The sequence below is a fragment of the Lontra canadensis genome, unplaced genomic scaffold, assembly GCF_010015895.1.
Source record: "Lontra canadensis isolate GAN:19392208 unplaced genomic scaffold, GSC_riverotter_1.0 scaffold1, whole genome shotgun sequence".
Lineage (NCBI taxonomy): Eukaryota > Metazoa > Chordata > Mammalia > Carnivora > Mustelidae > Lontra > Lontra canadensis.
Window position 1 is genome coordinate 33,123,243 of NW_022630995.1, and position 27,615 is coordinate 33,150,857.

The 27,615-nt window shown below is 42.1% G+C and overlaps 1 protein-coding gene across 9 annotated transcripts in view; it reads right to left on the reverse strand.

The window, feature by feature from the left end:
- The window catches only part of LIMCH1 (LIM and calponin homology domains 1), a 324,446-nt gene that overhangs the window by 91,360 nt on the left and 205,471 nt on the right, over positions 1-27,615 (reverse strand). For all 9 annotated transcript variants that reach the window (XM_032852716.1, XM_032852691.1, XM_032852697.1 and 6 more), the window contains exons 4-6: positions 11,235-11,341; positions 5,212-5,242; positions 3,127-3,237 (exon numbers count right to left, since the gene is read on the reverse strand). In XM_032852716.1, coding sequence (XP_032708607.1) covers positions 3,127-3,237; positions 5,212-5,242; positions 11,235-11,341 — 249 coding nt within the window. The remainder of the gene's footprint in view (positions 1-3,126; positions 3,238-5,211; positions 5,243-11,234; positions 11,342-27,615) is intronic.

Sequence of the window (27,615 nt, forward strand, 5' to 3'; positions counted from 1 at the left end):
AGAGACTGGTTTGGGACGAGGACCCACACTGGGCCAGAGTACACCCCTAGGAATTTTACAGCTGGGCCTAGAAGGAAGAATGCCCTTGCTTTCTGGGCAAGGAGCTAGAAGCAGGTAATCCTAGAGATGCTGTTGGCAGCTGATGTGAGGTAGGAAGAGATGAGGAAGAGACAGAAAATGGAAGAACCTAGATTGCTCATTTTCTAGCTCTAGTCCTCGAGATTCTAAGGCCTCCTTAGTCCCCATGATTCTTTCTTCAATCTCAATGTTCTCACAGTTATGTCCCCTTGATTCACTTCAGTGTCCCCTCTGCTGGAAGACCTGCTCTGACATATCTGGACTTATTGAAAAGCCACTGTCACTTTGCTTTCAGAGATCTTTTTTTTTGGCATATAGCAACAACAACCTGCTATGAATACCCATTATTTGCCAGACGCTTATGCTAAGGGCTCTACACGTGTTATAAGCTGAAAATTTTTAAAATATTTCTTAAAGATTTAATTTATTTATTTTTGAGAGAGAGAGAGAAAGGGTATGAGCACGGGGGAGAGGTAGAGGGAGAGGGAGTAGTAGTCTCCCCACTGAGCAAGGAGCCCTATGTAGGACCTGAGACTATGACCTGAGCCAAAGGCAAATGCTTAACTGACTGAGCCACCCAGGCACCCCTACAAGTTGATCATTTTTTTTTACATACATTTCTCTCACTAGAAAAATGAATATAAAATATTTCTGGCTAGTCTCCTTTGTGAATGAAAACATTTTCATTCCAAATTTATTACAGCCTGTATCTGTGCTGAAGGAATTCTAGTTATCTCCACAATATCTGCTCCCCATTTCTTCTCCAGTGAAAACACCCGAGTTTTTAGCTGAAATACAGTCTACCTTTCCCAAGTCTTTCCTTGAAGGTAGGTAGGGATGTGTAACCAAGTTTAGGTCAATAGGATGTGAGCAGAGGAGTAATGTATGACTCAGCACACACGTGTTTAAAGGGAGGGCAGAAGTCCTTCTTCTCCTCATCCCTCCTCTCTCCTGGCTCAAATGTGGATATGACGGGTAAGGCTGGTACAGCCATGGTGGGAGTTGAGAACCCAAGGACAGAGGATGTTGGAGTCAAAGGACAGAAGGACCCTGGGTCCCTGATGATCACCTGTCCACTGTTCGTGTTCAGGCCTCTTTTTTTTTTTTTTTTAAAGATTTTTATTTATTTATTTGACAGACAGAGATCACAAGTAGGCAGAGAGGCAGGCAGAGAGACAGGCCTCTTTTACGTGAGTTCAAAATAAAATTCATCTTATTTAAGCCACATTTAGAGTTTTCTACCTGTCCCAGTGAAACCCAAATTGAATGGATAAAATGAGATAATATCTATTCCAGATAAACTAGTATCTCCAGGCATTGGATCTCTCTATCTGTGAAGTTCAGGTCAAGGACTCTCTACTTTATTCAGAGGCCTGGGAGTACGACAGCTGGCCGTTCAGTGACGCCACGTCGTGTCCGGCGACACCGAGTACTCGCTCCTGTCCTGTGAGATTGTACTATGTTCATTAAAGAAAGGGAACAGCTGTTAGCAATGACTGGTCATTTCAAGGCAGCTGACGTAACAAGGATCAGCTCAGTGTGGTCTCAACAGAAGGGGAGCTGAAGGAACCACAGACGCTCGGAGTACAGAAGAGCTGGGCCAGTGTAGGGAATGTCCCCGACGGGAATGAAACAGGTTCCAAGGGGATCCAGCAAAGAAAGGGACTATGAGGAAGGGCTTTTAAGATGAAGCATGAGAGACTGTGGACTCTGAGAAACAAACTGCAGGTATGGGAAGGGAGGAGGTGGGGGGTTGGGTGAATGGGTACTAAGGAGGGCACGTATTGCATGGAGCAATGTGGTGCAGGAACAATGAATCTTGGGACCCTGAAAAAATTAAAAAATAAATAAGAAATAATAAATGAATAAATAAATAAATAAATAAATAAAATCTTTAAAAAAAAAAAAAGGAGGGGCACCTGGGTGGCTCAGTGGGTTAAGCTTCTTGCCTTCAGCTCAGGTCATGATCCCGGGGTCCTGGGATCGAGCCCCACATCGGGCTCTCTGCTCAGCAGGGAGCCTGCTTCCCCCTCTGTCTCTGCCTGCCTCTATGCCTACTTGTGATCTCTCTCTGTCTCTATCAAATAAATAAATAAAATCTTTAAAAATAAATAAATAAATAAATACTTAAAAAAAAAAAGGAACACATAGGCAGGCACACATGATACATCCCACTGTTTCTTTGACAAACTCCTACCTTACTCTTTCCCATAACCAAATAAACAAATAAAGCTTTAAATACTGTAAAAAAATATTTTCTGAATCTCCAGGTCACCCGAATACAATAGCTGTAAAATGCACATCTCCGGAGAGAATGTCTCTAATTCATCAGAGCCCATCCAGGGTGGATGGCCAGACAAGAACTTGGCAGACATGACCTCACCCACACCAGGGCCCTGAAGGGTAAGCAAAATGACCTTTAGGACAAATGCAGAGCAAGTCTTCATTTTTGTATAATACTGTATTGTCTAATTCGGGCATTATTCCCCCAAGAAAAAAAGTGCAGAGCTCTCTGGCATACAAAGCCACATACTGATGGATTACATTTGCTCTTTTGTAATTAAAGTCGGAGAGAACTCAGACCTTCCATTCTCTGAAGGCTATAAAAGTTCAGGTGGGCCTGGGACACACAAGGCATAGACCACATTGGTAAGACGAGTCTTTTCCTTGAGGGCAGGAAGTCTCTGGTCTGTGCAATTTCACCACACTGGACTGTAAGGACCTTAAAAAGGAGCAAATTGTGGGGCACCTGGGTGGCTCAGTTGGTTAAACGGTTAAGCGTCTGCCTTTGACTCTTGATCCTGGGGTCCTGGGATCGAGTCCCACATGGGGTCTCTGCTCCACGGGAAGTCTGCTTCTCCCTCTGAACTCCCCCCACCTCCCACGCCCTACTCCCTCCACACCTCTCCTCCAGCTCATGCTTACACTCTCTCTTTCTCTCTCTGAGATAAAGAAATAAAATCTTAAAAAAAAAAAAAAAAAGAAGCGAATGTGTTGATTTCTCATCCTATGTTAACGTCTTGGGATAAAGAAGAAAAGTCAAGTTACCTTTCTCATCTGAGCCAGCAAGCCTTCGAACTCCTTCAGGTTCAGCGTCGTGCCGCTATAGGACGCAGAGCTATTTGCTGCTTTTCCCAGCCAATAAATGGTAACTAATACCTGCGAAACAAAACCAGGCACTAGAGCAGGAGAATTTTCCCTCAAGAATAACTTTTAAACTAAGGAATCAACAGTGCATCACTAAGAGGAAAGCAGGAAGGAGAGAATGTGCAACACTGATTTACAAAACCCACCAACCATGAGGTACCCCTTCAATGTAAAATCATTTTAATAAGAACCCAATGCTCTATCAGTCAACACACACATGATTCAGTAGTTAAAATAAAGCTCCACTTTTAGGATAAGTTTGGTTGTAAGAAAATGATCTCTAAGACAGCAAGAAGGGAAAGTAAGTTCTCCAAAATCATTTTTCTGTAATAAAGTTTGCAAAAATTTTCAGAAACTCTGGCTCTTTACCCAGATGAGCACGAAACAGATTGTCAGTTCCTTCAGAAAGAAGTGCTATGAAAGGCTTGCAATTCTTCCTTGTGGGCACAGAAATGCTAAGCCCAACTATCCTGCTAAATCCAACAGCAAAACCTCAAAGCAGAGATCCAGGTTAATTAGTGGTTCCCAGCACAAGAACACCACCATGTATCTAACTGAAATCAGAAGAAACAATGTAATCCAAAGTACGATCTTTAGCCACCTAGCTTTGGGGGAGGGTCAGATTCCCACTCCTTGGAGATGGGAAATTTTTAGTTTGGACAAAATTATTGCCAATTAAATAACCTTGGATGCTTACAAATGTCCATGAACATTCAACAGTCTGAAGCCACAGTCCTTGGGTCATTTTTTTTCTGTCTTTCCAAAAATTTGTGCACAAAATCAAATGCTCTTTACAGTGATTTTCCCATAAAGCCCAGAAGGCTGAAGGTGAGCTCCTTAAAAGCTGAGTTCTTTGGATCTGAAGCTTACGGAAAAGCTATTATTTTATTTTCACATTTGGTCTTATTGCTTCAATCAGGAGGGAAGTGCTTATTGTACTTGCTTTCCGCGTGCTAGACCACGAAAGATATGTGTACATGGTTCCACGTGGCAACACGCCCAAATATGGTTATGGGTATCAATGCTACAATGTGATTCGGTTTTCTACCTCTGTGGGAAAATCGCACTTCAGGAATCCTTCAAGACTTCCAGAAAGTCTTTTTAACATTGCTCGCTTACAGATAAATTTCCAGAGAAGAGACAATTCCAGATGGCAGGACGTTAACTAGGACCGTGAAATAGCTAATGTGTGCTAAGAGTGCGAGGCCATTTTGGAAGGTGTAACAGGAGAAACATAGAACTGTGTTGTGTTTTAGATTATGGGTTTTCTGATTTGTTTAAGACCGCATGATGAAAAATGGCACATATCCCTAGTTGTACAGAGGAAGAAAAGGAAGACAATAATGTATTTGTAAATTTGTAAATGTAACAGCAACCTGAAAATTAAAAAAAGGAGGGGTCGGTTGCAGCCAATTTAAAATTTTATATATAGGAGGTCATTTTTTTATATTCCTCAATTTAAAGTTAAAATAAAAGGACACTACTTGCTCTGTGAATTAAGATCCAACTCCAAAAAGTTGATTTGGGGGAAGTGCTAATAAAAACTCAAAACATTTAATAAGGAAAAAAAAAATAGAAAAAGTGCAGGCCTGTGACAGTCAACACGATTTATATCACGCTGATCTTTTCCCTAAAAAATTGTGCCCAACTGCTTTATTTACTAATCCCACCTGTGCCAACTGACAGAAAGGAACTGATGTTACTGCTGAGACAGATCATCTTGTGGTTAAACAATGGAATTGTAGAGGGCAAGCTTTCATTTCTTTACTTCTAGAACGAGCCCTTATTAGAGAGACCTCCCCTATCTACATTTGGTGTTTCTGTCACGGCGCTCGAATGTTCCATCCGGGACACCTATACTCATTTGCTGAGGACTCTTCCAAGCAAGCCCATACAACAGTCTCTGAAGCTAGGAGCTACATTTTACTCTTGAGCCATCAAAGTGAGGAGGAAAAACTTTTTGAAAAGCAAAGTCAAAACACTTACATTTTTTAGTTTCCTACTGTAATCAAGGCTCCTAAAGAAGGAAGAGGAAAAGAAAATCTGGTCAGAATGGCAGTAGCTTCATGATCATCCCTTACACAACTCTAAGATGTATGCAAAGCCAACAAATGTAATGAAATCTGCAGAATATAGTATTTTCCCTAAGGTCCATGATTAGCGATTTCAGGTACTGAATAAAATCATTTAGGGAACCAACTGTAGAAGGACAGGATGGAATTAACTTCCAAAATGCACTGTGAAAAGATGAATGCTTCGTAACATCTGGAAAATGAAGGATTCCATCGGAAACTGGAACACTTGATATCTGTATTCTTGAAGCTCAACTGTTTAAAGTAAAATTTGTGCCTTGATTAAAGCCCACTGTCAAATCGGAATCTGACTACATTTCCAAAATCTTTGCACAACTAGTACTTTTAAAAAAGGTCTAAAACTTCATAAAATAGACCTGAAAGTACACATGGAAGATGCAGCTCTATACAAATATTTGTTCCTATCTGCCACGGATATAAATCAGTATTGGGAATTAGCCATAAGCAGGAAAATATGTGTGTTATGTTTGAATAGACACATGTGCATTCTTAAAAATACATGAATGTTTACTCTCAAATTATAAACAAACAAAAAAAAAGCTAGTTGGTGGTACTTTTGAAATATTCATACAGTGAAATATAAAAGTTTCCACAAAATTATTCCAAAGTTTCTTTAACATGTCAACAAATACATGCTAGGAAGAACAAAACAAACATTTCTTTACCCTCAGTAACTTCAGTTGGGGTGGGAATGGAGGAAGGGCGAATGTAATTCTAGTGTATAAACTGGTCAGGAATTCTTTCAAGGATTTAGATCCCCTTTACTTCATTGCTACATAATCTTTTTTTTTTTTTTTTAGATTTTATTTATTTATTTATCTGAGAGAGAGAGAGAGAGAGAGCAGGGAGAAGAGGGAGAGAAGATCCGAAGCAGACACCATGCTGAGCTCAGAGCCTGTGACCAGGCTCAACCCCATGACCATGAGATCATGACCTGAGCTGAAACTGAGAGTTGGATGTTTAACTTACTGAGCCAAGGTGCCCCATTTCTGCATATTCTGACCCAAAGAACATATGAATGACTAGGTGAACAATTTTAAGTCAACTGAAATTTCAGGGAATAGAAAACAATGTAGTATATACTAAGGAGATAAACCCATCAATGGACTTGGATTGAAGGAAACATCGGGTTAATTTGGATTTGATTATAAGAGAATGTTTTCAAGTTTATCATTTTTAAATATTTTTTTAAATTTTTTAATAAACATATAATGTATTATTAGCCCCAGGGGTACAGGTCTGTGAATCGCCAAGTTTACACACTTCACAGCACTCACCATAGCACAAACCCTCCCCAATGTCTATAACCCCACCACCCTCTCCCTACACCCCTCCCCCCGTCAACCCTCAGTTTGTTTTGTGAGATTAAGAGTCTCTTATGGTTTGTCTCCCTCCCGATCCCATCTTGTTTCATTTATTCTTCTCCTACCCCTCAAACCCCCAATGGTGGATCTCCACTTCCTCATATCAGGGAGATCATATGATAGTTGTCTCTCTCCGACTGACTTATTTCACTAAGCATAATACCCTCTAGTTCCATCCACGTCATCACAAATAGCAAGATTTCATTTCTTTTGATGGCTGCATAGTATTCCATTGTTTATATATATATCACATCTTCTTTATCCATTCATCTGTTGATGGACATCTAGGTTCTTTCCATAGTTTGGCTATTGTGGACATTGCTGCTATAAACATTTAGGTGCACGTGCCCCTTCGGATCACTACGTTTGTATCTTTAGGGTAAATACACAGTAGTGCCATTGCTGGGTCGTAGGGTAGCTCTATTTTCATCAAGTTTACCATTTTTAATAGAAAAAAATATAGCATTATCTGCTGGATATTTGCCAGGATTTTTTTTAACTTACAAAAATCCCAATGCAAAGAAAAAGAAATCTATGAAAGATTTGAAATTTCAGTGAAAAGTAAGTTAAGAATAAGGAACATAAAATATTTTCTGCATTGATAATAAAACTTCATGGACTAAAATTGTGACCCTGTTCTAAAAAAAAAATCATCCTTGCCACATAGTAGGAGCTCACAAAATATTTGTTGAATGACTTCTACTTCACAACCAATTACATGAAAACGCTTCCAAAGTTTTCAAGAGACATATTCAGAAGCAATCCAAAACCTTTCCTCATTTTCATCCAATTGCTTCAATTCCCTGGAATAATACTTGCTGCATTCCCTTCTGGATTATGCTCTCATTTCCCACCAAGGTCATCTGGCATCCATTACAGGTAGAGTTCACAAAATTACACATGCAGTAATCATCTGCAGCTTTTCCCTCTACTTCTTTTTCCCCTTCTCTTCTTCTTTCCTTCTTCTCTTCTTCTTCTTTCTTTTCTTTCTTCTTTCTTTTTTTTTCTTTCTCTCTCCCTCTCCGTCCCTCCCTCCCTTCCTTTTTTCCTTCAGTCTACTCAAATTACTTTAAAAAAAAATAAAGAAAAATTACCTACAATAAAAGCTAAACTAAAGAGATTTTTTTTTTTTTTATAAAAACAATAGCAGGGAAGCATCAACATTTGCTCTGTGGGATTTACCCCTAGACCTTACTGCTTACACTATTAATTGCCGGGGTCAGTGGGGTGTTTTCTATCTGTGTGAATGTTCTGCTCAACTCTCAGAGGGTAAAGCAGAAGAATGTAGTGGTTCTACTTTACTCTACCATGGCTAGGAAGTCTACATATGTTGCAAAAAGTCCCCCGTCTGGTGCCAAACGAGACCAGGATCATTTACAGAAAAGTTGTGAAGAGAGAGCGTATTCCGTGCCCTACCTGTCACTGAAACTAGAGATGTTTTTCTCAGTACTGTAAATGAATTTATGGTATAACTTGGACGTAAAATTCCTTATGTTCTTCTAGATACTCAAACTGTGAAATGAACATTTTTCTCCATAATTAATCCAGGTTTGGCATCCTGCAATGCTTGTGGACTGTTCTTCCCACCACACTCCTTCTTGCTCATCACCCTTCTACACACCAGAGACTTGTCTTTTTAAACATCAAGTTTGTTTCTCTTCCCCAGCCTTGCTACTTGATCTTCCTCTGCCTTGAATGCTCTACAGGTCTTCCCATGACTGGTTCTTGCTTCCTCCCACTCATGTCTCTGCCCAGAGCCTTCAGCTGAAAGGTCACTTCTTCAGAGAATTGGCTTGACCACTTCTGGACTGCTATCTTTTTCTTCCCCAGTTTTATTGAGATATAATCGGCATATGACATGGTATAAGTTAAAAGAACACACATGGTGATTTACGTACATATTGTGATGGTCACCATTTTTCACGCCATCTTTTTCCTCCTTCTTAGCACTGATCACTCCCTGCAGTTACCTTTTTGATTTGCTTGTTTATTTCTTACTTCCTGACACTGCATGTAAATTACACATGAACAGGAAGCGTTGGCTATCTTGTTCACTCTATTTGTCTGTTGACCGGAAAGTATCTGACACCTAGGAGCTGCTCAGTAAATAGTTACTGAATGAATGAAAAATGATACAATCATAGGGAAAAGTGATGGAAAAGCACTGCTTAAAGAAAATAATAATGCTCAAGTAAAAGAAAAACTAAAAAGGAAGAAAATGAGGAGAAAGAATCCAAAGAGGCAAGAGAAGGAAAGACAGGATAAAGAAGGAAAGGGAAGCACAAGGAAGAAAAGGAGATGGAGAAAGATGCAGCTGGAACGATAAAGAAAAATGACAGAGGGAAAGGAACAGTAGAAGGGGAAAACAGTAGAGTAATAGAGACGTGACAGTGTCTGTGTGCCATTGGTCTAAGGGACTTCTCTTTGTGCTGTCTTCTGTGCCTTTTTCTTTGGAAGTTGGCTGAACCATCTTCCCAGATCTGAGCAAGCAGTGCACTGAGCAGGTTTTAAGTAGCATCATGCCTTTGAAGGCATTCTGTCCCATTCTGTCTTATAGTTGAAGAGCCAGAGCCCTACTGAAGGAAAGGAACTTGCTTAGGACTGTATGCCTAGGGAGTAGCAGATTGAGAGCCAGATCGCTGATTTCCTAATGCCCAGTTTTTTGTAGATAAGCAATAAAGGTAATATAAATTCTGAATTTCTAAAACCAAACTCCCTCAGAATTCTCCTGGCTTAGGGACATATGGATTTAGAGTAGCTCCCAAAAAAAGGAAAATGCAGCTGCCAACACCATCAAAACAAACTTTTCTCCACTATCTAAGCAATGCATGTGTGACTAATTGTTATGATGTCATATAGTTATTATTGTTTCTGGTCACTCGCCACTCAAGTGAAACTATAAATATCAGATGAGTCAGAAACCATTTCCTAAAATGAGCAATTTATAGAGACTGGATTTAGGTGCAGTAATACATGGAGCATGTGATGTCTAAAATGAGGTGGGGGAGGGCGCCTGGGTGGCTCAGTGGGTTAAGCCTCTGCCTCTGGCTCAGGGCATGAACTCAGGGTCCTGGGATCGAGTCCCGCATCGGGCTCTATGTTCAGCAGGGAGCCTGCTTCCCCCCTCTCCCTCTGCCTGCCTCTCTGCCTACTTGTGATCTCTCTCTGTGTGTCAAATAAATAAATTAAACTTAAAAAAAATAAAAATAAAATAAAATGAGGCAGGGGTGCCTGGGTGGTTCAGTGGGTTAAGCATCTGACTTTAGCTTGGGTCATGATCTCAAGATCATGCTATCCTGTTCTAGAGCTCCGTTCTCAGTGGAAAGTCTGCTCCTCCCTCTCTCTCTGCCCCTCCCCCTGCTCATGCTTTCTCAAATAAATAAACAAATAAATAAATATCTTAAAAATGAGGTTTATGGTGGTTTTCCATATTCGAATACCATAATTTGTATTCTATTTTTGCCCCTAAGTAAAATTTTTCCAGGAGAACTATTAAAGGCACATTGACAACAGAGAAGTGTGATTTTTATATAATCAATCACGGCTGACTCTCCCTTATTCCTAGTCATGAATCGTAAAATCCAATATAAACTAACTTGATTTCACGCAGTAGTTTCCATTTTTTTTCCCCCTAATCAATATTGGCAAAGAGTATTAAATTAAGAGCTCTGAATTTTGGCTTCTTTCCCTTTTCTGTACCTCCCTGATAAAATGACCCAAAAGTGATCAAAAGAAGTGTCACCAATCCACAGACCCTCTCTGTGTAATTAAGTTTATTATTAAGGCATATTCGTGTCAAATATTATCTGACTGAAGTGGAACATGTTTTGTATGAAACGTGTAGAGTGGGAAGGACTGGTCAACTAACGTAAAGTCATCTCTGCCATCTCATAAGGGCCTTTCTTCTCACTACCCTGGTCAGCAGCTACTCCTTTCCAGAGAAACACATTGCCTTTTCTCTTACTGTGCCATTCTTTCCCAAAAATTCTTTGGCCGCAAACATGGCTCAGTGAGTAGACACAGTCAACAACAGTCAAGTGGCCAATAATCCATCTTCAAAGAACCTGATCACTGACATATGAGAAAACAGTTACAAATGTAAATGAGGAAGCAATTCCTCCATAATCTATTGCCCTCTTTGCATAATAAACCGTTTGGATCTGTTTACCAAGTTTGTAGGCTTCCAAGAGCCTATTCAAATGCCCAACTCGAGTGAATGAAGGCTTTCTGTCTAACACACACAGATTCTGTGCATATTTCTCTCTTGCCTCTCCCTCCAGTGAGTCTCACCTTACAATTTTCTCCTCTTTAACATTCTAACTCTCTATGTGTGACTTTCGCATTTCAAAGAAATTACATTTGACCAGAATGAAAGCTATACACGGAGGGAAGGCCACTGTGTCTTGTTTCGAAAACCTGATTTTTACCTTCACATTTTTATTTTATTAGACATGTCCAATACTTTGCCTCTTTAGCCCTTACAACATTATCACAAAGCTACAAATCAAACCATAACTAGGTTTCGCTTAAACATAAATATCGTGTTACTTACTTGACTGTTACTCTGTTGGATGTATCCTGTAGGTCACTAGGGTCAAAAAGTTGAGATTCTCTAAGGCCAAGCTCTTTACAACCTCTTAAGAACAAGATGATATTGTCCTAAAAGGGAAAAAAGAAATCCAAGTCTATATTATTTTATATTATCTTTATGAACCAGTCCCTCCTCTTTAATAGTCCAAATTACCAGAGATGTCAATCATTATGACAGCAAGAGTCAGATCTAACTTTTGGCTTGTTGGATAATAAAATCATACTTGGTTAGGATATGCCAAGGTAAACAGACACTTTCAATCTTCTAAACCCACAGCCATGCCAAATTCATTTTTTCCTCTTTACCTTAACACATTTGTATAAAACTGCAAGTAAAATATCACTGAAAAGCAGAACATGGCATCTTTTGGGGACCAGTACTCCTAGCCAGGGAGCCCCTAAAACTTCCAAATTTTGTCCATGTCTTATTGCTAGAGCTTGGTTCAAACACTAATGTATTTTTTAAAAAATTGGTTTTAGTAGCCAAATGTCATCAACAGGTTCTTCTTTAGATTGACCTTTCTAAATATATTCTTTATCAGCAGGTTTTGAGTGATAATACCTCTCTGCGGACTATGAATTGAGTTAAATGGGAAAAAAATATAGACTGGGAAAATGGGAAAATTTAGACTTAATAGTGAAGGGGGAAAAGAGGAGCAAGGAAAGCTTTTGAAAATAATGCAAAAGACCTTTTCAAAGTGAACATTTTCTCCAGCAGGTACATATTTTCTTTGAACTGGCAGGTATCAGGCACAACTGAGAATTAAGGGTCCTGCCCTTCATCTGTTGGGAGTCAAGAAAAAGCAGATGGCTCTGGAAGGGACTGCAACTGCAGGTCACCCTTTTGGAACATCAGGGTATTAGCTGCAGCTTGCTCGGTTGCAAGTTCCTAATCGTCCTCTTTCTAGAAGGTTTCCGACAAGCTAACTGGTCCCACCAGTTAGAAAGAACTACAAGAGAGAAATAATAAAGATTGGCTCCCGGGGGGGCCAGACCCATGTGAATCCATTTGAAAACTCTAAGAAAGTTGCTACAAAAATCAGAAATGATGGTGATAGTTACTGAATCATATACTCATGCAAGCTCAGTGCGACAAAGCACACAAAAGGCATGGTATTTCCCAATCACCCAGTCTACAGGTAAAGATTCTAAGATGACCAGAATGCTGCTTCCTGGCGTATGCACCCTGCATAATCGCCTCCCTTGGAGAGCAAGTGGGACCTGTGAATGTGAAGGGTACCACTCTGTGATTACCTTACTAACCAGCAGGCTCTGAGTTAATCAAAAGGAAGATTATCTGATTGGGCCTGACATAATCAGGGGAGAGGATTTCAAAGGAGGTGAATAGAATTCCTGGTGGCCAAGAGGTCTATGGCTGCAAGGAGATGGATTCTGTCAAGACCCACATAAGCTTGGATGAGGCTTGGAAGCTCAGATAGAACTTCAGCCCCTGAGATCACCTTGATTTCAGCCCCTTGAGACTCTGAGCAAAGGTCATGCCACGTCCCTACTTCTGATCTCCAGAAACTAAGATAAGAAATGAGTGTTGATTTAAGCCTCTAAGCTTATAGTAATTTTTTATGCAGCAACAAAAAATTAATAAATGCAGGCACAAAACAGTAAGAGTAAGAGCAATAAATCACTAACCTTTATATAAGCTTTATATGCCAAATATTGCCCCAAGAGCTTTATATATGCTCACTCATGTAATCCTTGCACAACCTTGGTAGGCACTTAGTAGGCACTTACTATCATCCTCATTCATGGGTGAACAATCTGAGGCACAGAATAGTCAAGCACCTTGCTCAAGGTCACACAGCCAGCAAACGAGGGAGGTGCCAACAAGTGGTATATAAGACAAACGGAAGCATCAAATCTGAGGCTGGCACTAAAGGAAGTTAGGGGCTGATCACAGAGGGCCTTGACAGCCGCGGAAGGGAGGCTGTGGAAATCGGTGAGGGGCTGTAATCTGAGAAATGATGCTCAGATCTGCAGCAGAACCGGACTGCTGGGGGCAGGCGCAGGGGAAGGGAGAGGGTATGAAGGACTTCAGGGAAGACAGGAGGCAGGAGAACCTGTGAGGAGAGACCACAATCTCACCCCCATCCACATGGAGGGTGGTCCCTCCCAGAATGCCTTCTTTCCCATGTTTTTGCTGCATCCCTGGATTTTCTTCAGCAGTCACAATGCGCCATCACACACAAGACCCAGGTCACTCATGAGCCCTCTTGGAGAAGGACAAGGAGCTGGTCATAGTGTGAAGTTAGCCAAACCCTGCCATTCTCTCCTTCAATTACTTTGTGTGTTTTAAAATCACCAGATTTTTCCTTGAATTTTTTTTCTACCCCCCCACCCCCAACACACACACATCTCCAGAGTTTTATTGGGTGTTCACGTGAGTCTCTTCCATGGCATGCAACTATCTTTCTGGTGGGTCTGTGAGCTCTGAGGGCTTCTTTCCCAGAGGAAAACAATGGAGGATCTTGGTATTCTCTGGGAGTCGTCTGGGCTCACAATAGGACTAACCTGTGATCAGCCTGGAGACCCTTAAGAGGCATGTGACTGTGGTACCTTAGTTCCTTAAGAAAGGCAAGGAGGTCCCTTCCTTTATGCCCTCCCAGATGTGCCCTCGAGTACCACGCTATCTTCATCACACAGACTGCAACTGCCATGTTGCCCGCTGGGCTGGACGGTTCAGACTGGGAGATTTAAGGAACTTCGGGTCTCCTTCCAGCCCCTTTCTGCAACCTTGGACATTGGACAGGAGCCAGACCCAGTCAGGAGAAAACCAGAAGAAAAAGCTCCATGGCCAAGAGCTAACAGGGGCAGCAGCCGGAGTAGGTAAAAATGACTGTGCCTTTAATTACATAAAATGCATCCTGCAAATTCCCACCTGCCTTGCTCTTTGCACTAAGATTTTTCCACATTTACAATTCCAAGCAAAACCCACATCTTAGTGTGTTAGCTCCAGAAGCCAAGCAGTACAACACGTCTCAAACCCCCAGGAGGAGAAGTGAAAGTCACTGATTTACGACAATGACCCATTATATTCGCTCTCATTATCGTAGTATTACAAACCCATTAAAACTTAGGAAGGCTTCAGAAAAAGTTTTTAAGGGACTCTTCAAAAAAGTCAATGTCATTAAAAAAAATTGGACATGACAGAGACATGAGGGCCAAATGTAACTGATGACTTCTGATCAGATCCTAGAGGCAAAAAGGAAAATAAGGCTATAAACATCTAATTTAAATGTGGACTGTATGTTGGATGATGTTGTTGAATGCGTGTTAATTTTCTCAGGCAGGATGATGATGATAAGATGATATGATTGATATTGCAATTATATAAGAGAAGGCCTTCATTTTTTTTTTTAAGATTTTTTATGTATTTATTTGACAGAGAGAGATCACAAGCAGAGAGGCAGGCAGAGAGAGAGGAAGGGAAACAGACTCCCTGCTGAGCAGAGAGCCTGATGTGCGCTAGATCCCAGGACCCTGGGAACATGACCTGAGCCGAAGGCAGAGGTCACCACTGAGCCACCCAGGTGCCCCGAAGGCCTTCATTTTTAAGCAAATATATACATTATTTCGGGACAATTTATCATAATGCCTGCGACAATTTCAAATGGTCAGGGGAAAAAATAAGGGTGTGTGCATATAAGAAAGAGAGAGAGAAAATGTTTACCCATCATGGAAAAAGAGATAAAGCAAATATGGCAAAATATTAACAATTGGTGAATCTAAATTAGGGATTGGTGAACTTTTTTATGTGAAAGGCTAGGTAGTAAATATGGCTTTGCAGGCCCGGAACGGTCTCTGTCAGAATGACTCAATTCTGCCACTGTAGCCAGACGATGCGTAAAGGAACGAGAGCAGGTGTATTCTGACACGTTTTATTCACAAAAGCAGACCCTGGGCTGGATTCAGCCTACAGGCCCTATTCCAGGAGAATGAGGCACAGGGATTCATTATGTCACGCTTTCAACTTCGCTGTACCTTTGAACACTTTCCAAAAGAGGCTTGAAGAGAAAGTTTTTAAATGTGTAGAAGCATGGGGCGCCTGGGTGGCTCAGTCGGTTAAGCATCCGACTCTTGGTTTCGGCTCAGGTCAGGATCTCAGGGTTGTGAGATCTCGCCCTGGGTCGGGCTCCCTGCTCAGCACGGAGTCTGCTTGGGAGTCTCTCCTCTCCCCCATCCCTGCCCCCACTTGCACTCTCTTTCTCACTCTCTAAAAATAAATAAATAAAATCTTTAAAAAAATTTTTTTTTTCTGGTAGAAGCGTATTCAATGACATCATGTGGCTGGCAAGCCCAGTGTCGTGAAACTCGAGGAGAGAATAATGGTTGCCTCAGGGATGACTACTGCAAGCCACTGAGGTAAATGCCTCAGCAACACTGATGGAAAGCTACCACCTCTAGCTAACTTGAAAGTACTGTAACGTGAGTCTCAATTCAACCCAGATTCTTAACATCAAGTTCTTAAGAGAGTCCATTTTGGGCTAGACCCATACTAACATGCGCATTCATACTGCTGCTTGCGCAACTACCATGTACGCACTCCTCCTCGTTCCTGCTTCAGTGGCTTCCCATTTCATTAATTTGTGGGCCTGCTCTGTGCGTGAAAACACTCCCCAGGGCTCAGGGGTTAAGGCCTGTGCTCTCCGCCCTCCCCAGAGCCTCTTCTCTGAAAAAGGTCCTTGAACTTTGCCACCTTCTTTTCTTGCTTCAAAATCAAGATGAAGGCAAGCCCAGGATGTTCTCTACCTCCAGAGTACAGCACTGTCCCTGGAATTAAGTAGGTACTCACTAAATATTTAAAATAAATTAAGTACTGCGTTCTAGGGACTGACAAGAATGAAAAAATAAATTCCTTATCCTCATGGAGCTGACATCCGAGTAGGTGAAATAATAAAGACTTAACAACCAAAGTGTCTTATCTTCTAGGTTAATGTCCACGATATATTAGATAGCTGGATTTGTTCAAGACACCGCTAAACAGAGGTCTGCCTTCCAATTAGACGGTGGAAATGAGGGGCGCATGGGTGGCTCAGTCAGTTGAGTGTCTCTTGATTTTGGCTCAGGTCAGGATCTCAGGGTCATGAGATCGAACCCCACAACAGGATCCACTTTGGATGAGAAGCCTGCTTAAGATTCTCTCTCCCTCTGCCCCTCCCCCACAACCCCCTCTGCCAGCACCCCCCTCCCCGTGCTCTTCTCTCTCTCTCTCTTAAAAAAAAAGGCGGGGAGGGACAGTGGAAGTGAGAGAAGAACACATATATCAAGGGATTCAGCAAAACAGCTTTGGAGTCCAAAGATCTCCAGTTAGAATTCCAGTCGCAACCATTTATTACCTTGTGGCCTTGGGCATCGTCCCTGACCTTTCGGATCCTCAGATTCCGAATCTGAAAGGTGGGGGGTGCCATCCACCTTTCAGAGACATCAGAACGACAGAAGATCTAGATTAACAACGCAGGCCAACGTTGGCACCTTCTGGGCACTCATTACACGGAAGTTATTATTACACTCTTGTCAACTCAGGGCAAGAAAAGCCCGTGGAAAGTGAAATGAGGAACAGTTGATCCATCCGCAAAAAACAGATACAGTGTCTATTTATAGCTTTTGCCAATGACATGGGACATGGTTAAAAAAAAAAAAGGAAAGGAAATTTAAAAACTCTAGTTGCTGTGATTGTTCAGTTACTGTTATTAGCTGCCAGCTCAGCACTTTTCTACCGGCTGCCTCAAATTTACTCACAAGCTGTGTACCAAAAGTCCATTTGTAAGGTAGTTGCTCATTGGTAATTACCTCACGGAAATCATCTATCTTAGCTTGGTGGTTCCCAGAACCACAAATGCCTACTTAGTCCAAAATATACCTGAAGGGGAGTATTAATTCTATTATGAACCCACCTGATGAGCAGAACAACATTCCAGGGGGAAAGCACAAGTACTAAGAAAAGCCAAGCAACAACCCTCTTGGCTGAAGTAGGATGAAGGATCCCAAAGACCACAGAAAAGGCTTCCTCAGCCCCAGGTAGTACGATGGGAGGACGGAGGGGAGAAGGATGGGTCACCAATTCATATAAGTGTAACCCCTGAGACATGCCACAGCCAGATCCTTTCTCCCACTTGTCTTCACCTGGCAGGCAAGGACCCGTGGCTACCTCTCCCTTTCTCTAGCTGTCATTTCCAACCGGAAAGGGACTTTTCTGTCTCCTTGATCCACTCTGGAACAGCATGCAGCTTTCTGTCCCAGGGGAAGGCTCCAGCATTTAATGGTTCTCTAGGGAAACCAGGCACGTGGGAAGCAGCTCCCTTCTCTGTCCAATCTCCTTGGCTTTCTTTCCTTTACAGCCAATAGGGATAGGTCAACGTCATGGCGGATTTGGAGTTCACAGAAAATGAAGGCAAGGCTCCTTTGTGTTTCAAATGGACCCAGACGCCTACACGGCAGGTATTCAAAATTCCATATATAAAAAGCATCCCTATAATTTTCTGTTTCGATAGATGAAAAGACCAGGTGGAGATATCAAAATGCAAACTGGAATTATATCTGCCGATTCTCTTATTTTAATACAATTTCTATAATGTATAGATATAATATATATTTGCTTTAAAAATCTTTAGGCTAGCTCAAAAAGATCTGCAAGCATATCAGAGAAGATCAAATCTTTTTGGGAAATCAAAAACACTCATGTTACTTTTCTATTCTACCTATAAGGCTTTCTTCTTCTTCTTCTTCTTTTTTTTTTTTTTAACAAAAACGGGATTTTTGTTAGGTTTTCTACATTTGAAGCAAACAAACTGCCTTTAGCAGAAAAAGCATTACAAAATTCAGAACTTAAGGAATACAATACCAAAAGATCTCCAGGAATCTACCCCGCAATTCATAGAATTTGGGGATTTCCAGTACCTGCCTTGTGTTCACAGTTGCTCTCCCAGCCCGTATGGGTTCCAGCCAAGCTCCAGCCACTGGCAGGTGCCCAGAACAATCAGCACTGACCAGACTTTCAATGCATTTATATTTGCCGGGACTGCTTAATGAGGATAGCAGGCCTTCCATGGGGAGGTGGCTTGTTCTGCCTGAGATGGAGGGTTGGGTGGGGGGGAGAGGGGGATTCTGGGGAAGTCTGATCCAGAAGGTGGCAGCTGGGTGACTGCTTGAAGGAGCAGAAAATAATTTATGGGTGGGAAATAAGCAGAAGCATGGCGGGTGGCAGGGAGAGAAGGAAAAGCTGGGGAGAGGAAGAAAGTCACGAGAGGGGAGCTGGAGGCGTGTGTGGGAGCCCTGTGAAGGATCTGGATGGTTGTCTAGGTGATGGATAATCAAGGCCAGTTGATGAGGACAGAAGGAGTCTGGGGATCCGACCTTAGTTTACAGAGACTGTGTCCGGTGGTAGTGGGAGAGATCCATTGGGTAGAGGGGACAGAGTCCCCTTAAGAGATTATTACAAGAGCTCAGGGAGAGATATGGAAAGCCTGAACTCACCCAGAAGCTGTAAGAACAGAAAAGAGGAGGCAACTGTGAGCAGCCCTGTTGGCTTGGCGGTTGAGTGGGTTTGAGAGTAGAGAACGATGAGGAGGAGGGGGTTTGAGGCAATGCTGAGAATTTTAGCCATTGAGACCATCTCAAGGAAAAGAGGAGGGGGAGATTTATGAGGCTCAGAAATGATAAAGTCTGGAACATATATTCAAAGAACCACAGCTCTTTGGGAGTTTATATTTGAGTCTGGAGTTCAGTAGGGAAGCTCCGGGGGAATATGCAGGTTTGGAAATTACCAGGAAGGACATGCCTGTTGCAGAAGGAGGGGAGGGCATCATACTGCCCAGGGGAGTTCAGACAGAAAAGGAGAGACTAAAACAGGACCATCCAGAATGCCAATATCTAAAGAACCATTTGAGGAGAAGGAGCCCGTTATGACTGAGGAGAAGCAAATGAGAGTAGAAGGAGAACCAGGCAACACAGCCAGGGAAGCCAAACAAGAGCACTGTTCAGGGAGCCTGTATGTCCAGGGCCAAATGCTGCAGTGTCACCTCCAGAGTCCCCATGCTGCCACCTCCTGGACGCATAGCCATGGCCAAGTTGTTTAACAGGTCCCTGCCTCAGTTTCCTCTTCTAAAAGCACAAATGCTCAAAATGGCCTAGAGAACCTGCTGCCCACTACCTCTCCGACCTCGTCTCCACCACTCTCCCTCTCGGCAGACACAACTCTGTGCTGCTCTTCTTCTTATTTAGATATTACCCAAAACAATCTCTGGTATATGGTAAGTACACATTCAATAAATATTCATGGAATGAACGAACGACCATAAAAAATGGGGATACTCATAATATCATAGGGCTCTGTGTGAAGTTAAGTAAGAAAATAGACAGAAAGTGCTCAGAAGAGAACAATGGTCGGCACAATGGAGGTTTTCCATTATGGTATTTACTTCTATCAGAATGAAAACTGTTCAGTCATCAATGAATAGACTTTCTGATTAAAAAGGACATTACTGACTTCTGGGAGAACTTCAGTGCAATGACAGGTTATAAACCAGATTGCAGAAAATTCAGAGGTCAGTGTAGAACCAAGACAATGGAGAATACAGACAGAGACACCTTTGGGAAGATTGGCAGAGAAGAGATGATAAGATAAGGTTATGATGGGTCAAAAGATGGTTGGCCAATTATTTCTTTCAGGCAAGCCGCAGGTCAGGAGAAACATGGCACCCTGCTTGACCCAGAGCTTCCTTGCCCCTCCCAGACCACCATTTTGGTCTTATCATCCTCAGGAGCAATCCTCATTTCATCTGATCCACCATTCTTGATCATAACGCTCTTCTGTTCTCCTCATTATTTCTGTCACAATCATGGGGGACTGTGGTGCCGACCTCAACAGAGTCAACATTTTATGTGACTTTAAATTCTCCGTGGGCAGCCTGTTCGATAACCTGGCTTTACAGTTCTTTGACTTCTTGGATTCCAACAGTTTTACTGACACACTCCATTTCAGGATCATAACTGTCCCCTATACCTAACCTGTGGAATTTTAAACTCCAACATCCTACTCTGGATTTAGCCCCATCCCTCCAGACTTCTCACTCCTTCTCTCCCGTAAGGCCCCCTCTTTCATCTCCAGATGCTGCCCTTCTCTCTCAGCCCGTTTCCCTCTCCCCTCACTGCCTGCTTTCCTTTGTGATGCAGTCCAGACGGGTGAGACTACTCTACCACTCCACTTTGGTATCTTCAACATCCGCACCTCTCTGTCTTTCTGCGAGGGAGCAAAGGCTAGGGAAAGGAAATAGCACAGGTGGAACAGTTGACCTTGGAGGTGAGCTTGGAGGGCAGTCAACCCAACCAGCTCCCGCCTCTACTTGAAGAGGGATCAGGTGTGCCCACTCCCCGTATTTCTCCAGGGAGAGACAATGCTTCCGGCCCCTCACGCTTCCTCTGCCTGCTTGTATTGCTACAAGAAATGGGGCATGCTCAGCCCAGCCAGTTTGGATTTCCTCTCCGTGGAAGTCAGCCTGTCTGTAAGACATATGTGTCCTGTCTGTTTCTGCCATGTGGTAAGAGGCCTCTCTCTGTGGGGGAGGCCTGTGGTTATCCAGCTGTGCCAGGAATGGGTGGATAAATTTGTTTAATTCAGGAGTGAGGATTAGCAAACCCTCTTGGCTGCAGCTTGAAACCCAGGCTCTCCTATGTGTTTCAAGAGAAGTAAAGCTGATATTTTGGTCTCTCTCTGCCTCCTGTGTTTATTCCTCAGCTGGAAGGGGAAGAGAGGAGTATTATTTACCAATCACCCTAAATCCCTAGTGATCTGCTGCTCCTGTACTACTGGAAATAATGGGGCTGTTATTGGGTCTGGAGCTGCTATAAATTTATATGCTCCCACCTCACTGGGCCCCTTGGATCCACTTGGTAATCCTTCTGGGGGTCCCTGGTCAGCCCCTCTCCCAACCCTTGCTGAGGTTTTTACATGCCCTCTCCGCCTTCTAAAATCTCTCTACCATTTCATCTTTTCCTCCACCAACACACAGAGGTCATTAGCCCCCAGGAGCTAAATCCCTTCATTCCCCTGATCCCAGGATCTATATATAAAAACTTCTTAAAAAATATATAAAGTTGGATATTGTAAGGCATTTGAAAACAATCTGTTAACATTTTTTCAGCAATGGGGGCAAAATATGTCTCTGTTAAAGTGAAGATCCAACAGCCAGTGGCTATGCTACATTAATTTTAACTTATTGTTAAAATTTACTCAAAGATATTTATTGCAAACTTATTGCATGAAAGGCAACGTAATGTTCTAGGTCCTTTGGGCAGGAACAGGTCATGGTTAGAGTTGGGACTCTTAATTTGCAAGTGAGAGAGAAACCTGGGTGGAAATAGACAAATATCAGATTATAGAACCCAGTACTGGGGCGCCTGGGTTGGCTCAGTGGGTTAAACCTCTGCCTTCAGCTCAGGTCATGATCTCAGGGTCCTGGGATCGAGCCCCACGTCGGGCTCTCTGCTCAGCGGGGAGCTTGTTTCCCCCTCTCTCTGCCTGCTTCTCTGCCTACTTGTGATCCCTCTCTCTGTGTCAAATAGATAAATAAAATCTTAAAAAAGAAAAAAAAAAGAACCCAGTACTTCCCAGCCACAGGGGAGTGGGGATGCAGCTGACCCCTTGAAACAACTGTAAACCAGGGCCTTGTGGGTCTGGAAGCTGGAATTGCTTCATTTCTTGTCTGCTCATTCTGCATGTTACCTGATTTACTTTCACTGCAGACATGTTTCCTCCACATAGAACCCTAGATCCCAAGCTTCATGTATGAAGGCTGTCAGCCTCCCAAGAGGACGAATTCTCTTTTTCACTTGCGGTTCAAAAAAAAATCCCAGGAAAAGGAAAAGACCTTACTGGCCAGCCTAGGGTGAGGTTCCCTCCTACAGTGACTAATGGGATGGGGTGAAAGAGATCAGAATCATTTTTAATCAATGGCAGAGGTAAGGGTAGAGGCAGAAGAGTTTCAAAGAAGGAGAATGACTCCCTAGTAAGGGGACCCAGGGCAGACAAAGCTAGCAACACTGGCCACTTTCACAAGAGTAAACCAGGTGTGGATTTTTCTCTTAAAGTTCATACGGAGTAGAGTACAGAATTGCTACTACCATTTTTTAGCATTCTAAATATAGCTGATCAAATTTAGTTTTCCTTTAAAGATGTTCTTTTGAAAGAGCCTATACCCTAAGCTGGAATGCTGCCTCATTTTCCCAAATGTAACAGGCTTGATGCCAAAGACAGCCAACCACAGAATGAAGCGAACGTAATTAATGAGCTAACTCTGTTGGAAGAGCTTTCAAGCACAGCTCCTGGTCAATACAGTGACTGTACCCTAGCTCTTCTTCCCACAGGATGTTTGGGAAAACAGAGTGCCCAGTCCCAAAGGCTCCAGTGCCTTGATTTTCTCTCTTTTTCTGGATTCCAAACTCATGACCGTCCACATAGCAGCAGCTTCTCCTCTTCAGAACTTGACATTCAAACCTACTCAAACACAGTACTATCTCAGGAGAATGGGGATTCCAGCCTATCAGAAAAGCTATCTAGATTCCAAGGCTTCTATCTCTCCCCAAAATGATCGAACTATTCCCCAAACTCCTCAGACTGGACCTAAAACACAACATAAGTGTTACTGTTATTTTGACAGATGGTTTTCCAGCATCATTCATTCACTGCATTGGGGAATTTAATGAAAAATAGCTTTGCATTATGGTGGAATAAAACTTCTGAAACTATCATACCTCATTAAGCAATACTCATATACTTGACATGTAACATACGACTTGTGCATTTCTTAGGGCAGTGATAGTCCAACCAGGGTCCCTGGATGGTTTGCCCAGGATGAGATAAAGGCAGAGCCAGAAATGAGTTTCTAGAAACTTCTATAACGATTTGGCAATCTATCCATATCCAAGCATGTGAGTAAGACACACATCTCACTGAAGAAGGTCTACACCATTCTGGATGCCTATCCGCCTTGCGTATTCTATGAATAGCATTCGAATCATGTATTAGTCCAAACTGGATTAGAAATAAAATAAACAACAAAATGCTAATCAAAACCGCAGTGAGATGCCATTTGACACCCAGCAGAATGGCTATTTAAAAAAAATACAAGGAACAGGGTGCCTGGGTGTCTCAGTGGGTTAAGCTGCTGCCTTTGGCTCAGGTCATGATTTCAGGGTCCTGGGATCAAGCCCCACATCGGGCTCTCTGCTCAGCAGAAAGCCTGCTTCCTCTTCTCTCTCTATCTGCCTCTTTGCCTACTTGGGATCTCTCTCTGTCAAATAAATAAATAAAATCTTGAAAAAAAATACAAGGAACATAATAAGTGTTGGCAAGGATGTGAAGAAACTGGAATCCCTGTGCATTGCTGGTGGGAATGTAAAATGGTATAGCTTCTGTAGAAGACACTTTGGCAGATCTTAAAAAGATAAACACAGAGTTCTGATATGAGCCAGCAATTCCCCTTCTAGGTATATACCCTAGAGAAGTATATACCCAAAAGAATTGGAAGGAGGGATTCAAAGAGATTCTTGTACATCAATGTTCATGTTCACAGTACCCAGAACATGGAAACAAGGCAAACCATCTGCCCATCGACAGAGGAATGGATAAACAAAATGCGACAGATACACCCAATGGAATATCATTCAGCCTTGAAAAAGAAGGGAATCCTGAGACATGCTGCAAGATTGATGAACCTTGAAGATATTGTGTTAAGTGAAATAAGCCAGATGCAAAAGGATAAATACGGCCCGATTCCCATTGTAGGAGGTACCTAGAACAGGGAAATTCATAGATACAGAATGGATAATGGAGGTTACCAGGGGCAAGAATTCAGATGAGTGGAGTTATAATTTAATGGGTACGGGGTTTCAGTGTGGGATGATGAAAAAGTTCTAAAAATGGATAGTGATGATTGCAACAACACGGCTCGTGTACGTCATGCCACTGAATTAGATGTCTAAAAATGGTTCAAATGGTAAATTTTATGTTATGTATATTTTGCCACAATAAAAAATGCACACACCCCTCCGCCCAACAACAAAATTTGCTTTTCATCATAATAGTTGCAAATCCCTGTCCTAAGAGTATCTACAACCTCGGGGGTCCTGGATCAAATAAAACCTGGAAAGTGCTGCCCCATCCTTGGAGTTCACAGTACTTAGGACTAACAGTTCTGAGAAACTCCCTCTACTCTGTTTATTTGAAACTCTTCATTTGAATTTGACATTCCCTAAACTCACTGGACTTCAGGACCCTTTCCGTCCCCCTATCCACCTTCTGGTAAAACAAAACATAAAGAGATTCTGAGCTCCAGAAGAACGACTAAAACATGGTTCATACTTTCAAGCTGCACACAATTAAGAGTGAAAAGAGTCATCACACTCAGGTTGTGGTCCTAATCTAAAGCCGTCAGCCTTTGCTCCGACCCTCCCCTCAGTTCCTGCATGGGCAATGCTAAGCCCCATAGCACGGCAGGCTAACAGAAGTTCAACAGCCAGAACCTGGGTCATCTCTGCCTCCCTCAAGCTTCCCAATAAGGGTATGTTTGACATCTGTCTTTCTAGAGCTGCAAGTGAAGCCAACGATTTACTAGTCAGAATGACCCCAGGAACAAAGTACTTCATGGTCCAGGTCAGACATGTGGAGGACATTAGAAAAAGAAACAGGCTTTTAGGAGGCAAATGAGTGTGCAAAGCAGGAGCCATATTGATAGCTCCAAATACCATTACCCCTATCATATTTAGAGGTCACAACCTCTCTACTGAGAAGACAAAAAAGCCAGCAAGAGAGGAAATACCACAAAGTAAAACACCAAAATCAACCTTTGCACTCGTCAACACACACTGAGGCCTGAAGTAATTTTAGTATTTAAAAATTTTGGCTGGAGAAAAGTTTGCTTCAAACGTTCTGCTGATATTAAACCACATGTGAAAAGGAAGAAGAGGTATGCAGGGTAGGAATTCGAAGCAAAAGGAAAAAAAAAGAGAGAGAAAGAAAAAGAGAGAAAATCTGGTGAAAACATCACTGCCATTCTTTTTATTCTTTCAAGTTTATCAGGTTCTTAACCCAAGTTGGGCCCCCCCCCTTAACTACTCCAACTTTTTTTCTATGTAATTCAAAAAAGGTGTGGAGGAAAGATTATCTTCAAATAACTCTAGATTCTCCACTTTGTAATCATGCACCAGTGGAAACCACATTTCATCCTCAAGAAACATTAAAAAAAGAAGTATATTCAAAATAATAAATTTTCCACAGATACTAGCTTCCTCTTTCCAAGTTAGTGTTCGCCCTAATTTATACAATAAATCTAATGGGCAAGTTATCTCCCACAAATAGCACCTAGCACATTCTTGGCATCTGGAAAGAGTTAACACGTTGCATATGCTGTTCGTGTTCACACAACAAGGTATTGGAGAAAAAAAAATCACCAGAGCACCAGAGCGGGGTGGGAGAGGGGGACCGGAGGAATGCAGAGGGCCACCAATGTGGCACAAAGAGCCCTCTCCCCCCACCAGCTGGAGTTTTAAAGTTGTATCCAGGGGGCTGGAACCAAAGGACGAAAAGTACTGAGGCCCTGTAAGATGTTTGGGGCTTTGCAATTTCCAACACATTTAACTCCAGCAACCCAGCCCCCACAATGCCTACCTTAACAGATGTGGAAAAGGATGGGATTTAAATAAGTTCAGCTGATAAAAATAAAATAAAATAAGTTCAGCCGAGTATATTGTTTAATGGTACAGGATTCCAGTCTGGGATCCTGACAAAGCTCTGAAGGTGAGTGGTAAAGACACCACAATGTATGTGTTCTTCATGCTACATTTTAAAAATGTTGTACACTTAAAAAATGGTTAAAATGGTAAAATGTTGTTATATATATTTTACCACAAGGAAAAAAAAGTAAGTTCAGTAATGTCCCAAGGTTATACCGTGTGTTCGTGACAAAGCTAGAGGTATGCTAGTCTGACCCCTAAGCCCATAGCCTTTCCCTGTATCTCTCAAAAATAATGATAAAGATCATGGTGATAATAATAAGTATCATCATCCTCATCCTCACTTCATCTTTATCCACCTCATCATCTGCTTCCTTTTTTAAAAAAAAATTTGTTTTGAGAGAGAGGGAGTGTGTGCGAGTGGGGGTGGGGCAGAGGGAGAGGGAGAGAGAGCATCTCAAGCAGATTCAATGCTTAGCATGAAACCTGATGCAAGGCTCGATCCCACAATTGTGAGATCATGACCTGAGCTGAAATCAAGAGTCAGTCGGTCACACAACCACCTGAGCCACCCAGGCGCCCCTCATCATCTACTTCTTGAGTGCGTTCTTTGTGCCAGATGCTATCCAAGCAATTCATGTGTATTTATATACTAAATGCTCACCACAACCCTCCAAGGGAGATATCACTGTTCCCCTATCTTCCAGATAAGAAAGTGAAGTACAGAGAGGTGATGTTGCTTCCTCAAGGGGGCATAGCTAACCAAAGCCAGGCAGTCTGATCCCAGATCCCCTCCTCTCTACCACATCACTGCACTGCCTCTTGGCATACAAACTTATGTACACAGCACATAAAGGCACAAACTTCCTTAGTCTCAAGATTATTCACAAACCAAAAATGTCGCTAGGTCATAAATAATGTTTAGATGAGTTCACAACTGTTAGTTCACACATAGTCTCTGAGGAAGATATTCTAAAGATGGCTTCAACACTCCCTTCTAGAAGGTCTTTCATGTGGCTCTGGGTCATGCTCCTTTGGTACTGTCTGAACCACTCTGGTAGACATGCACCCAGCTCTGTGCTCTGGTTAGACTCCATGACTTATTTTCCCATTGCATTATGAGTTCTGATGCATGAATTCATGCTCATGTGCGTACCCACTATTTTAAGATTTGAACTGTGCTTAGTATGTATCTTCAGTAAGTTGGTCTTAGTTCACCTGGAATAGTTTAAATAATATTACTACAGTCTGTTCTTTAAAGGTTAGCTCTGTAACCATGTTGTTCTAGAATCTTTGTAAAGGGTAACTCTTTCACTTTCCAGTCTCTTCTATGGTTAATTCAGTATCTTCAGGGTTTCAACTGTTCCCAGCGACAATTTCGATCATTTATATTTTGCTAAGAAGTCATCCTTTTCTGTTGGTTTTCAACCCCTTGACACCAGGTTTGTTTATACGACTCCCAAATTTTTAATTTTTCTTTTATCTATTGTTTTGCCATTTCTTTTCCTTTTTTTTTAATCTTTGTTTTTTCATTCTCTTGCTATCATGTTTTATCCTTAATTGGGCTTGCAAGGGGTTTATCTATTTTATTGGTATTTCCA